The 14,197-nt window shown below is 40.2% G+C and overlaps 2 protein-coding genes and 1 pseudogene across 4 annotated transcripts in view; 2 read left to right on the top strand and 1 right to left on the bottom strand.

Moving 5' to 3' along the window:
* The window catches only part of pof1b (POF1B actin binding protein), a 45,500-nt gene extending 43,518 nt beyond the window's left edge, over nt 1-1,982 (bottom strand). For both annotated transcript variants that reach the window (XM_042009397.1, XM_042009398.1), the window contains exon 1: nt 1,514-1,982. In XM_042009397.1, the coding sequence (XP_041865331.1) occupies nt 1,514-1,885 (372 nt within the window). In that variant the 5' untranslated portion in view covers nt 1,886-1,982. The remainder of the gene's footprint in view (nt 1-1,513) is intronic.
* A 129-nt stretch (nt 1,983-2,111) lies between these two features.
* Nucleotides 2,112-14,197, top strand: part of LOC121654997 (putative monooxygenase p33MONOX) — a 28,799-nt gene continuing 16,713 nt past the window's right edge. Inside the window, exons 1-3 of one of the 2 annotated variants that reach the window (XM_042009417.1) lie at nt 2,112-2,194; nt 10,563-10,686; nt 10,840-10,903. In XM_042009417.1, the coding sequence (XP_041865351.1) occupies nt 10,879-10,903 (25 nt within the window). In that variant the 5' untranslated portion in view covers nt 2,112-2,194; nt 10,563-10,686; nt 10,840-10,878. Of the gene's footprint in view, nt 2,195-8,112; nt 8,265-10,562; nt 10,687-10,839; nt 10,904-14,197 lie in introns of those variants that run through there. The other variant, XM_042009416.1, reaches the window with a different exon arrangement.
* On the top strand, nt 2,687-6,296 carry LOC121654651 (annotated as a pseudogene).

The following is a 14,197-nucleotide window of genomic DNA, read 5'->3' as shown; positions in this document are numbered from 1 at the left end:
TTAAATTTTCTCCTCTTCCATAACATGAGTTCAGCCTCCAATCCCTCCATCTCTACCTCGGTCACATTCTGCTGACCTCAGATTAACGGCTGTGAAAATCCAAAGCACCGTGTGAAAAATAAGAAGCTGCTGACACATGGGAAACATGCCCACCCTGCTGAGGCAAAACCACCCATCACACACCACAGGCCAGACGGACAAACTAATGAAGTGAGATGTTTGACAGCTCGGTGTGAGCTAAAACTGATTTATGAACTCGCCCTCAAATCAAGTTGGACACAAATCAGACGACAAAGACCACATCCAGCTGTTTATCAGCTCATTTTTATGTCCATCAGAGCCACAAAAATGTCCATCAAAACACACATGATCCATGCAGGAGCTGAAATTCTGAACAAAGATGGAAACTTCCTGATGGTCCAGCACCATAACTCTGCTCTGTTTTATCATCTTAGCTCAGAAAGAACATTTCTGTGATGTGTTGATAAAGTAAATCTAACAGGTTACTGGTCTACAATCAGCACTGTAGCTCGTTTTATTAGTTTGTTTTTCATTATCAGTTAACCAAAATAAATCTTCAATGTGCCACCCCTTAATGTTTCTGGAGGACAGAAACGTCATCCTGTAAAACAGGGGTGTCAAACATATGGCCTGGGGGCCAAAACAAGCCCTGAGGATGAATCTGGTGAATATGAAAATGTCACTGAAGATATTAACTGTTTATTTTAATAAAAGTAATTCCTGATTTGTTTTGAATATTTAAATGTAAAACATTTCCAAGGCAGGAGAATAACTTGTTTTATCTTTCTGATTTAATACATCTGACCTCAGTTAGTATGATGAGATGGGTCAGTTTTACTACTCAGGATTACTACACACATGTGAAAAAGTACACTTACGTACATTTAAAAAAAACTTCAATATCTGGAAAAGTTACTCTGATCATAATGTGAAGTACTAGATTTTTCACCTCCAAATACCTGGGATTGAATGTTTCATGATTTTATAGAGAATTTGTGATCTGGAAGTTGTAATACATGTGTAAATATGTATAAATAAATATAAATAAATAAAATGCATGTATGTATGCATGTATGTACCTGCATACATACATGCATAAAAATATGTATGTATGTTCCTATGTAGTCATACATGTACAACTATGAACTACGACTAAAACACAGAAGAAATTGAATATATATATATATATATATATATATATATAAAGTTTTAATTTCTTAAATTGTATATTTTATATTTATACATACAATCATAATTTTTTTTTATAATCTAATAAAAATCTAAATGTAAACATCTTGATAATGTAGATGACTTCGTACTAAAACAAAGTTTTAATTATTTATAGGTTATTATGATGCTCTGGCCCACGTGAGATCAGATTATGATGTGGCCCCTGAACTAAATGAGTCTGACATCCTTGCAGGAAAACTGACAGAATGTGAGCTCTGACACCAGGTCGGGGCCTCTCTGGCAGCTCTTTCTCGGACCTCACCTCCAGCGCGCTCTGCTGTTGGAACACCACGTCGGAGTCCTGGCTGCTGACGCTCAGACGCGGCAGAGTCTGCAGGTACACCGGGGACATCACCTGCTGCATCAAGGGCTGAGACATCATGGGCTGAGACATCATGGGCTGAGACATCATGGGCTGCTGCATCAGGACGAAGGACTGCTGCTGCTGCACGGCCTGCTGCACCGGAACCAGGTACCGCACTGTGTCGTAGGAACCGTTCACCGTGTACGGCACAGAGGACACCTGCGTCACAGGAGACACGGATGACACCGCCGTGGTCACTGGCTCAGAGGAGGCCAGGTTCACTGTCCTGTAAGTCCGGGTCGTCGTCTTCTGGCTCGTCTGGACAGACATGTTGGTTAAAGCAGCTCAGACACCGAAAGGACAACAAGAAGCGGAACAACGTCCAGAGAAACTCCGCAAATGGATCTCTTGGGTCTCGTGAGGCGGTCTTTCAGCGAGACGTGATCCACCCCGTACAGACTTACTCCTCTAACGGCAAACTGCAGAGGAAAGTCCGGTTGGAGGAGCGATTGCACGGAAAGCAAACTTGAGAGGGAGGCGCCCTGCTCCTCTGTATGCAAATCCTAGGAGGTGGGCGGCCCCCAGCTCCACGAACAGTGTCCAAACCTGCTTATCTGCCATCAGAACACCTGAACTCTGGTATGTAATTACTGCTCCCGCCCTCCACATATGAAGCTACGTTCGTCTTTTTCTTTTTTAAAGACTTGTTTTTCTTTCAGAGCTTAACCAGTAATATTTCATATTCAGACCCTTTTACCAAAGAAATGGTTTGATTTTATTCAGAAATCATTTTGTCCATATTACAATCCACAAGTTTCTAATTGTGGCCTGTATGCTGTCTTCTTTACAATTATACCCAGTTTTATTTAAAGTTAAAATATTCCAATTACAGGCAGACTCTACAATTGAAGGACACACTTACAGATTGGGAACTGTCCCCATGGTGACTGTTCTGGAGTTGTGGTTTTGTGTGTGTGGGTGGGTGTGTGTGTATTTAATTGGCATATTCTTGACTAGGGAAGCAAATATAAAAAAAAACACACACAATTTGTTATCAACCATATGCAGACATGGTGACGTCATCAGTGACACAATTCAAGGACGAAATTAATTGTACTAAAATCAAGTAAGATGTTTAAAAACACCTTTCAAAGTGGATTTTTGTCTGTTTTATACAGCATAGGCAGCAACCTTCTTAACCTATGGGACGTGAAGGTACCTCACAGAGTATATATGTAACCAACTATAATGAACTTGCTAGTTGTACTAGCTGACGTCTTATGTAAGATTGTGTTGGTTATTTTTAACATTTAAACCATTTCATTAGCTGAGCTGGGCCCATATCTTGTCAGTGAATAATTTAATTGTTTATATGTTTAAAAGTAAACGCCCTGACTTCATTCTCAGAATTAAAACCCTAGCATTAATACATCATCTGTATTTAGACCTCCAATAACTAATGTTTGCAAAGCTTTCCTTTACAAAAAAAGAATTGTCTTAATTTATAACAAAACCAATCTGGCTGCATCAGAAAACTCATAGACAATGACTCAAGGTCTTCACTGTTGGAGATTGAGGGAACAAACATCAGGTGAATTTCTGTTGACATATTCATCAGCTTAAGTCCATTCATTCAATAATTAGTCTTACTCATCCTCCCTTTTAATCATCGCTCCCCTGCAGCACCACCGTATAACATTTCCTGTAGACACCAAGTAGACATTTGGCATAAAACTTCTGTTTTGTGCCTTGATTATTAAGAACCTTAATAAGTATTTCACCTTTGAAATCCTCGTACATATCCAGGACTTTTCTTGTGTATCTGACATACAGTAAATTCATGATCACCAGTTTTATCCTCATCTACATCTTTGTTTTACTTCTTTCTTTTTTTTCTTCTTCTTCTTCAGGTGTTGGATGACAAAAACATTTCACAATTGTTTTGAGCATTTAACCATCGGAGAAGGATGCAAGTGAACACGTTTTACTGCACCGTGCCAATGAGGCTTGACAATGGCTGGACCCAAATTCAGTTCAGCTTCTCAGACATTACCAGGAGGGCCTATAGAAACAGTGCAACAGCGTTTACAGGCTAGTACCCAGAGGAGTAACCAGCTGTCTTTTGATGCTATCTGTACTACTGGGATTATATTATCCCTAATATAATTAAAACCTGTTCTTTTTTACCTTCATTTGCCATATTAGGAAGGTGTACTTCACTAACAGAATGTACTCTCAGGATGAGGGTACAGAAGAGATTAAAGTCTACGTGCCGGTTTCAAATTCAATGGCCAAGGTGAAGACACAGTCTCATAAGTACTGATATTTTTGTTCAGTTTGTGGTGGTCAGATCATGGCACTTGTCAGTAAGTAACTTCTTTTACTTCCTGATATTTTTATGTCAAATAAATGAGTATTGTGTTGCATTTTGTCTAGTAAAGTTTCTTTATGGAAAATCTGGTTCCTACCTATATACATACATATATATTGCCGGCAGTAAGTCAGATTAATTTCCAGTGAGGGATGGACTTTTCTAAGGCTGCCTTTTCTCACCAAATCTGTTCATAACTTTTATAGACAGATTTTCTATGATCAGCTGAGGTGTTGAGGGGATCCAGTTTGGTGTCCTCAGGACTGGGTCTCTGCTTTTTGAACATGATGTTTGCTTCATCACACCGTTGGCATGAGAATCAGCACCTCCAAAGATGGAGTGTCCTCCTCAGGTTGGGAATGAGGTCCTGCCCCAAGTGAAGGAGTTCAGTATCCTGGGGTCTTGTTCACGAGTGAGGGAAGGATGGAGCAGGAGATCGACAGATAGGTTAGTGTAGCGTCTGCAGTGATGTGGACTCTGCATTAGTCTGTCGTCACTCTGCATCTGGTCAGGATTGATGAGGGCATGTTGCACCGGGAGGAACCTCAAGGCAAGACCCAGGACACATTGGAGGCATTACATCTCTTGGCTAGCCTGGAAGTGCCTCAGGATCACCCAGCAAGCGATGGTAAATGTGGCCGGGAGAATTGTTGACACAATTAACAATGGCTTCATTCTTAATAATAAACGGTCCAATAATTCCCAGTCATGAAAATGAATGGAAAGTAGACTTTATGTAATAAATCACATCAACTGCCCTAAACACAAACATGAAGCAAAACGTATGCAGCCAAAACAATAAAGCATCAACATCCTGAAACTTTCTGATTACAGCAAACTTCTAATTAATCTGTTTAAGCACTACATTAACAACAGTATATTTCCTCTGTAAACATGGACATAATGCCATGTGTATTCGTGTATTATATCAGTTTGATGCTGAGGAACAGATGCAGACACCAAAAGAAACAGATTTTTAACAGGCTGTGTGCGCTCCCGTGACCGTGTAATTCTGTCAGATCATCACAGATCGCCAAACTCATTGCGAGGGAATGCAAAAATCAAAATCTCCCTGTGTTCCCTGGGGGTCTCTCTAGTAATAAAAAAAAACTTTCAGAAAGTAGAAGTCTGGCTGCAGGTTGCTAGAGAAGCTGCTTTACCTGAGTTAACCACCAGATAGAGACAAACCACGACTAATGACTCCAACCAAAAATGAGTGTTTACAGGATTCTTAAAACATTTATCAGTTTGGGGTATCAATATTATTATTTATTTATTTATTTATTTATTTTACTCTAGCAGTTTAGAACAATCCATTCTGACTACAATTAAACTAATAAACAGGTCTAGCTGCACAGAGGTGTGGCGTGACCTCACAGAAAGAAGATTCTCCGTTCAGATTTGATCTTTCTGTGTGGAGTTGGCATGTTTTCCCATCCTGTAATGGACTGGTGACCTGATCACAGTCTACCCTGCCTCATGTCTGATGGCAGCTAGGACAGACAAATGAACAAATACGTTTTTATTCACTTCATTTTTAAGCAGATTAGACACTTGACTAAAAAAGCAGAGAAAAGCGGAATATAAAACACTGCTGATTATTTATTCATCACAAAAAGTATTTTTGTATAGTTGGGTATGTGAGTTGTGCCCATGAAAAAAATCACCAAATCTTTTCTGCCAAACCAAACAGCTGGTTCTCATATTGATTCTTTTTTGGGGCTTCTGGTAGCCCAGGTGATGACAGTCAGGGGTCTGGTTAGCAGCGCCAGTTAGCAGTTGGCGTCTGCTCCAAGCACGCCATGTTTAACTGATCTGGATAAAACCTGTGCTATAGGCCAACTTCAGCCTGGTGCTCCTCCAACCAGTATTTGGAGTGAGCCATCTCATAACTGAAGGCCGACTTTCATTTAACGAGGGATGTCAGAAACAGGCCATGTAGAAGGTGTCCTGAGACGAAGACACCAGGACTACTAGGAGGCCTGCTATGACTGTCCTTCACGACAGGCTTGCACTGGTGTCTGCAACATGTGAACTGGAACCTGTACATGCGGAGGAATGTTATGTTATGTCGGATGGTAGGGTCAAAGTGTGCAGAACACTGATTTTTGCATCGATGAGATTCTTCAGCTAGTGGTGATCCCACAGTCCTCCAAGATGAAAACGCTGGCCCCAACAGAGCGGGGTTTATCGTTAGAGGGGAAGGTTTTCTTCAGAACTGTTGCTAAGCTGCTGGCTGACTTCTTCCTGAAGAATGGATATATTGACACCTCAGTGCAGAAAGGAGGCATTCCTGGTATGCCAGGTGGTGTTGAGGTGTGGTTACACAGCTCCTCAGAGATAAAAGGGAGAACAAGGGAGATCTGGTAGTGCTCTGGCTAGATCTGGCCAATGCCCCATAAGTTGGCAATGGAAACATTACCAGCCAGAGCCAGAAAAGCATCCCTGTGCTGTGAAAACATCCTGCCTTGTTCAAGTACCTAAGAAAATCCCAACCAACTGACTACAGACCAGTTGCCCTAACTTCTAACATCATGAAAGTCCTACAGAGACTGTTATTGGCTCACCTCAAAAAGCAAGTCAACGCATTTCAGGACCCATTACAGTTTGCTTATCGTAAAGTTCTTGGTGTTGAAGATGCCATAATCTACCTGCTTCAGAGATCCTGCACCTCCTAGTTTGTGAGACTGAAAGGTTGTGTGTCTGAGATGGTGGTCAGCAGCGCTGGAACACCACTGGAGACTGTACTCTCAAATGAATGCGTTCACTGAATTGGATCATAGATCAGTCAGAATCTGTGACCACAGGTGGGCAGTAGTGTACATTTCTCTGCATGTAAATCTTAGAAGATGAGCAAAGTCTTGAAAACAGCTCGTATTTAGGTCTAAGTTCATTATAATGCAGGTACAGTAAAGTCACACATTCTGATAGATATCAGAAATGGTGACCTCTGTGTTCTTGTCAATGTGAGGGTCACATATTGGAAGAGTCCAGACTATAAGAGGGGTGACCTAGGTCACCATTTCTGATAAAATGTGTGACTTTACTGTACCAGCATCGCAATGAACTCAGACTTAAATACAAGTTTTTTTTTAAGACTTTGCTCGTCTTCTAAGACAAACATGCAGAGAAATTTACATTGTCGCCTCTCCCCATGTGGTCACAGATTCTGATAGGTCACAGATTTTGGTGTTACACTGGCAATGCTCCTCAGTAATACCAAGTAAAGCTGCAGATGCAGCTTCTCTCCTTTCTGTCGTGTGTTTTGCTTTATGATTACTTACGGGAATATTACAAACTGCGTGCAGAAGTTTCAGACAGTTAAACTCCACAGACGTTTTGTCTGTCTGCACTTAAAAAGCAAGTTAGAACATCAGCCATATCGACTCTAATTTAAAAATGACCCTTATAACACTGCCTGCAGCCTTCAGGGGTATGACTTCCCAGCAACAGGTTGGTTAGTTACAGGTTTCTCAAGTTCAGTCTTTTATTCTCAGTTCCAACTTAAAACATCTAAAATTAAATGAGCTTTGAACTAGTTCAAAATTGAAATAGTGAACTACGAACGTGAACTATTCATTTTAAACTGAATGAACTGAATTTTGAACTAGTTCATGTGAAGCATGAACTTATTGTGGAAAGTGGCATCAGCTTTGTAACGTGACTGAACAAACTCATCAAGAAAGCTGGTTCTGTGCTGGGGATTACTCTGCAGCTGCTGGAGCTGATTGCCCACAAAAGAATGATGCACAAACTGCTGAAAATAATTGAAGATTCCTCGCACCATCAACCCAACACAGAGGAGAAACAACAAAGCTGTTCAGTGAGAGACTTCTTCAACTCAAAAGCAGGACAGAAAGGTGCCGGAGATCATTCCTTCCAGCAGTTATCACCCTCCAGAACAAATTAATGTGTTTTTCATCTTCTAATTAATCATTATTCCACAAAAAAAAAACAAAAAAAAAAAACAACAAAAAAATATATTATTATTATTATTATTATTATTATTATTATTATTATTATTTTTATTTTTATTATTATTATTATTATTATTATTATTATTATTATTATTATGTTTTAAAATATCTGTCTTGTCATCTTCATTTCTTGGGAATGATCATGAATGTGGAGGATGGGAAGGCAGGCGTACCAATGTCAACTCTCGCGATGTTCTGCGAGAACAACCTGAAGGACAGCGCATCAAGGAAGCTATACTACTTCTATTCCTAACACAATAATGGCTGCTACTCAACTGCTCTGTTGTTCCCTGAATCTACCAATCGACATTGGAGGGTCAACGATGTCTCTACCGTTGCTTTGAAGCCGCCATTACCTCCGGTGAGATAAATAAAAATCAGACTACGTTTATAGCTTAGCTGTCAAAACGTCTTTAGTCGCCAGCTGTTTGGCATCCTTTCCACTGGTTCCGTTATTTTCTGCCGCGCGACCCCAGACTGCCTTATAGTAAAATGAAAACGTTTTTCGGTAGATTAAGTGACTGTAAATATTTTTGGATTAGCCATTGTAAGAATTTCAACAAGCTGTTTTCTCTCGTCTTTTTTAAGGGTTAATTAAAATGGATTTTATTGGTTTCTGTTTGAGTCAAAGTCTCTTACACGATTTGAATCTGCTCCCTCATTCCTTTGAAGGAATAGGCAGCAAACTCACCAAAAAATAAGTCACCCAGCATATGTTTATTTTATTTAGAATTAAATATATTTAAATAGGATATACGAGACATGGCTGTCCTGAGCTTGGGGTAATTGGGGGCTGTGGCTCATGTCAGTCAGATTTTATTTTATTTTTTTATTTATATCCCGCTGTGATGGTTTTATGTGTAAGAACATTCAGTTTATCTCTGAATTAGACAAATTTAGTGGTAGCTTGTTTATTTGAGCTGTGTTAAATGGTCTCATGTTTATTTTGCCCGCATCCATCCTATTTGCTGATGTTTATGTAAGATTGTTGTGTTTGTGTTAAAGGTGTCTCAGGTTTTGATAATCCTGTCATCCTTAATACACTAAGAAATTGTGAAATGATAGAAAATTTACATTTAGATAAGAAATCTTTGTTTAACCAGCTGGATGCAGTCCCTACTAAAGCTCAGGCCGTGTCAGTGATGCAGCAGGAGTTACGTAATGCAGGGTGTCTGGAATAATCCTGGAGCTCAGTGCTGATCACTACAGTTTTATAACAGCTCAGGTTCTGTTGTCATTATAAATTATTTATTCTTCATTTTGGTCACTGCTGCTTTCTTACTGTGACTTCATATTTTTATCCAGGCATGTTCATGTGTAGCAGTGACTCAATTCTTCAGCCTCCCCAGTGTGATAAACAGAAAGCATATTACTCCAAGAATAGTTGGTATTTTTATTTCAGTACGTCACACCTTTCATTGTTTTAGCTGTTTAAATAGGTTAGGGGGACGTGTAACTCCAAGGTGCTGTTTTTCTTGTCCGTCATTCATTTCCCTCTGCTCCTCTGAGGTCAGGTGGAGTCAGCAGTTGCTTAACTAGGGTCTTCCAGACAACCTTTTCCCCAGTGATATTTCTTCCAGGTGGATCCTGCAGGATGTTGAGATATGTAAACCCTCCAGTGAATTCTGGGTCTTGTCCCAGGTGTGCGTGTCCAGAAAACCTCCAAAGTTGGGCATCCAGGACATACCCAACAAAGGAAACTCATTTCTGCTTCTTCTAGCTATTTGTGTTAAGTTTGTCCCATCTACTTCTCATTTCTCTCTTCACCACAGCGGTGAAGCGGTCCAGTCCAGATACCAAAACCAGAACACCTGATGTCAACTCAAAACTAGAGATGTCACGATTTTAGACGTCCTCAATACAGTTACTGTTAGAGAAATAATGAAAATTATTCCACCTTAATTTCCCAAGACTATAAATGTGTAAAATCACATGAACGCTCCTTATAGGTCTTTAAATTTAATTTATTTCTATCTTTTGATGCCAACACAACAAAATAAACATAACAACAATGTAAAGAAAACTCCACTAAATCCCCTCGACTGTGTAAAGAATAAACAAATCCTGCATATTAACTCTGGATTTCTCTCAGAGAAAACGGGTGGAAAAGGCTACAGGACTTCTACCTGGAATTGGGAGGCATCTTTCCGGAAACTACTTTTAAAAATGATTTTGAATAATGTTTTTTTCAACCTGAGTAGAGAATTTAGAAACCCAGGAAAAACATTTTGCTAACTTTGACTAGAAGAGCTGCTGTTGGACACATAACACTGGAACGGTGGAAATAAAGAAATAAGAACGGATAGCTGGGATAAAATTAGTTTTCTTCTGCAGATCATTGCACACTGCCGTGCATCGTTTAACCCAGTTAATGAACACTTCTGAAAATTCTTCCTCTGTCATACTTTCCCAAGAAAACACAGAAGGAAAACAAAGGAAAACAAGCGGGGACAGGATGTTGTTTAACTTTGTTTTCCTTCCTGATCTGATGAGATAATTCACACGTGATCTTTTATTGAAGGCGATGATAGAATAAATAATCGTAGTGATTTATTATGAACTTGGTTAATCATGATATCCCTACTCAAAACAGGGAAATGTTTGAACTCTGTAACTTTAATGTAATAAGAGTTTTCCTTTATCTCTGCTGTCTGTTTAGTTGCTCCTGTGGTCTTGCTGATCTCCCATAATGCATTGCAAGAAGCTTTTGCATACCTCAGATAGACCAATGTAACCGTTGCCACCACTCCAGCTAGTCCTGATCACAGCAACCAAGTAAGAAGGTAGGAAGCTGTTTACCATCTGTCTCTTTTATGATTTCTGTTTTTTGAGTTTTTATGATGAGAAATGTTGATAACCAGTAGCTGGTTGGAAGTAATTTCTCCTGAAATGTGTTGAATTCTGATGTATTGATGCTGAGAGCGCTGTTTCTTCAGGTCCTCCCTGACTGATCTGACAAGTGTCTGACTGCAGTCATGGCCGGTTCTGGAGACTTACCAGGTGAGTAGGGCTGCTTGACTATGGCAAAAGTAATAATCTTGATTATTTTGATTAAAATTGAGATCTCAGTTATTTAACACAATTATAACTCTATCGAGAGAGAGAGAGAGAGAGAGAGAGAGAGCCAGTGTGACATTTGAAACGTTGTCTGTGGTAATATAGACTAGTTTCTCTTCACCCAGGTCCCACGTAGCTATTTGTAGGCCTGTTGTGATAAGCAAAGTCATTTAATTAGAAAAAATTTGCAAGATGAGTTTCCTGGCCATGATAATATTCATTAGTTTTACCTTACCATAGACTGTGTATGACAACAGGTTTCACTATGGAGTATCTCGACTATATGCTCTCGTTTCTTGCAGAGAGATCTCTCTTGTGTCATATTTGACAGCAGTGTGTTGCAGCACGAGACCGTAGCGAAGTACTTAAACTGTGCGAGCCGGCTTGTCGCATTTGTTTTACAGGGCTGCCAACTCTCACGCAATGGCCGCGAGACTCGCACATTTGAGTGGCTTTCACGCTAAACCTCTGATTTCTCACGCTGAAATACACATCAAGAGCAATGCTGGCTAATCGGGAGGTTTGGGAGGATGCCCAGTGGGCCGCATTATTTTTGTCCCGGTGTATGTGAAAAAGGCTCAGAATCGCGCCGCAGCATCGCGCCGCAGCATCGCGCCGCAGCATCGCGCGGTTCACTCACCGCTCATCGATCAGTCTGACACGCAGTGATGAGGGAGATATTTCAGCTTCACAAACAGCAACGATGTGCAGTATTTTTTTCTAGTTTTTTTTAATACAATGGTACTAACTGGCAGTTTTGCCAGGTTTTCCTGTCTGAGCCCCATGTTTAATATTTTTTTTAATATATTTTTTGAAGGGCAGTTTTGTTTGCTGAACAGAGACTTTTATTTTCTATCATACTTATTGTTTTTGGTTGTGTTTGCTTTTCATTCATTGTTAATGATACTGTGAGTCCATTGGATTTATTGTTTTTGCTTTATTTAAAATTTCTTCCAGTTCCAGTGTAAAATGTTCTTTAGAAATTAAAGTTTATTGATCTTTGAAAGGGTGTATTTGCAATATTATGGCATTGTCATTATATTAGTTGAAAATAGTCTCAAAATGACAACATTATCGCTTTGTGCAATGTTATCGCTTATCGCGATAATTTCTGAGAAAATTAATTGCACAGCAAAATTTGCTATGGTGACAGGCCTAGTCGTTTGTCTCAGACCAGCAGCTATGTTCTGCCCAGAGTGATCTGGAAAAATTGTCTGGAGACATTTTGCTTTCATGTTGAAATCTGCGTCAGTGAAATGTAGCGGCTTGACCACAGGTCCGTAGCGGTGGTGAAACACTGGACTGTAGCCACGTCCCTCACAACACCTTTACGACACTCATCATACAGGGCAGGGAGAGACACGCCACTAAAATGGTGACAACATGGCAAGTGATACCATTTGTTCAAAGTGATGATGAGTTTCTTAAATCCCAGGTTGCTTACTGTTAACTGAGCTCTGGTCTTTCGCGAAAAAAAAAGGTTATGTTTGAATAATGCTTGTTATCTCTTTGTGTCTCTGGGAGCTGGTGGATTATTTAGAGGGTGGGCTGGTGGATTATGTCCACATGGCACTGAAGACAGTTCAGGTATGAAAACAATGGCGAAAACTAGGCGAAAGGCTTCAACAGCCCCACGAAACCACTCTAGTACATACTACAATTCGGGGGGGTCATTAAAGAGTAACAGTCCAGCGCTAGAAGAAGATGCAGCGCATGTGCAGATAATTACGTATCTGTTTGCTCCTGCTGTTGTTGGTACAGTAGAGTAGCACTGTGTTGTAACAGCCATGCATTTTGGTGCTAAAGCTGTACACAACCAGGACTGTCTGGAGCAGCACCGCAACACAGCTGGTCATCGACGCCATTACTGTTGTTGTGTTTGGCGCGTGTTCATCACACTGACGTCATATCTTCTAGTGGTGTGGTTACGCTGTCCTCACAGTACCACAGACGGTAGGGGTCTCTAACCTATCCACCTTGGTACCTGGTTTGAGACATGATCGGTTTCATGGAGGCTAATCCCTGGTTTCGTGGGGATGAAAGGGTTGATTGCTGAAATGCTTGTGCGGTTTTACTGACGGCCCCTTAGTTGCGACTCTTCAGTCTAGCTTGATAGGTGTTGGCCACTGGCGCTGAATAAAACCAAAGCGGTTGGCGCTGTGGGAGGAGTCTGCAGCGGAGCAATGCCAGTGGTGCTTGATTTGCAACTAAAAACAGCACAAGAGTAAACTGCGAAGAAGCAAATAATCGGATCCTTTCACTTTTATGATTGTTGAAAACCCAGATTGTAATTGAGATTAAAATTTGATTAATCGTCCAGCTCTACAGGGGAGTGTTTCCGGCAGCTGAACTCTCAGTGGTTTGATCAGGGAAGAGCTTCATGATTTCACACCAGAGACTTTATAAACGCGGAGACAACATCGGGGCTCTCTAGGGCATCAAACATTTCTCAGGTCTAGATGTCAGACTTTTATCTGTCTGTGTGTTCTGTGTTCATTCTCTTCTTACCCAAACTTGAAGAAGAATGATAAAAAATCAATTAAAGTCAGAGAAGAGATCATGTGTTAAAGAGCCGTGTTAAACTAAATTCAAGTCCAGGCCATAATTCTTAAAAAAAAAAAAAAAATCCAGGAGAGGAAAACTTTCTATTAGCAGCACAGCCACTACTAAACATTTTCCCAAGCCTCATTATTAGTCTAAATAACCATTAGTGTATATGAGTAATGATCCGAAGGAAATCCTTCAAAAATTTCTACACTTGAATTGTGCACCCAGATGAAAAAGTTAGTGAAACCAATGCAGAAAGTTAGTCTAAAATGTTTTTAACTTTACCAAGTTTAGTGGAGCTTGTTTTTTCCGTTTCACAAAGGTATTATTTTCCAGCCTTAACTAAACTTTTGGTATTCATTGATATGTTTGCTCCTCTAGTCTGTTTTTTTGCTCCTCTTTCTATCTAACTCATTTGAATATACAATAGTCCAAACATGAAATTAAATGTCCTGTTAAAGAAAGGGGACATAAATATTTGTTTGCTGTCAGTATTAGTTCTTCAAGACAAACACCCAGGATCAGCAGGTCAGAGAAAACCATGTTCTGCCATCTCAGCTGAGAACTGAAGTCTGGTTAAAATGTTCCAGGACTGAACAGGATTACACAGGATCTCACAAAAACACTGGAGATTAGAAGTGCACACAAATACACTGAGCTACCCCCCCACCCCCACAATCACCACCACTG

The sequence above is a fragment of the Melanotaenia boesemani genome, chromosome 15, assembly GCF_017639745.1.
Source record: "Melanotaenia boesemani isolate fMelBoe1 chromosome 15, fMelBoe1.pri, whole genome shotgun sequence".
In the NCBI taxonomy this organism is placed as follows: Eukaryota; Metazoa; Chordata; class Actinopteri; order Atheriniformes; family Melanotaeniidae; genus Melanotaenia; species Melanotaenia boesemani.
Note: the sequence above shows the minus strand (reverse complement) of the source record. Positions and strands in the feature narration are given on the sequence as shown.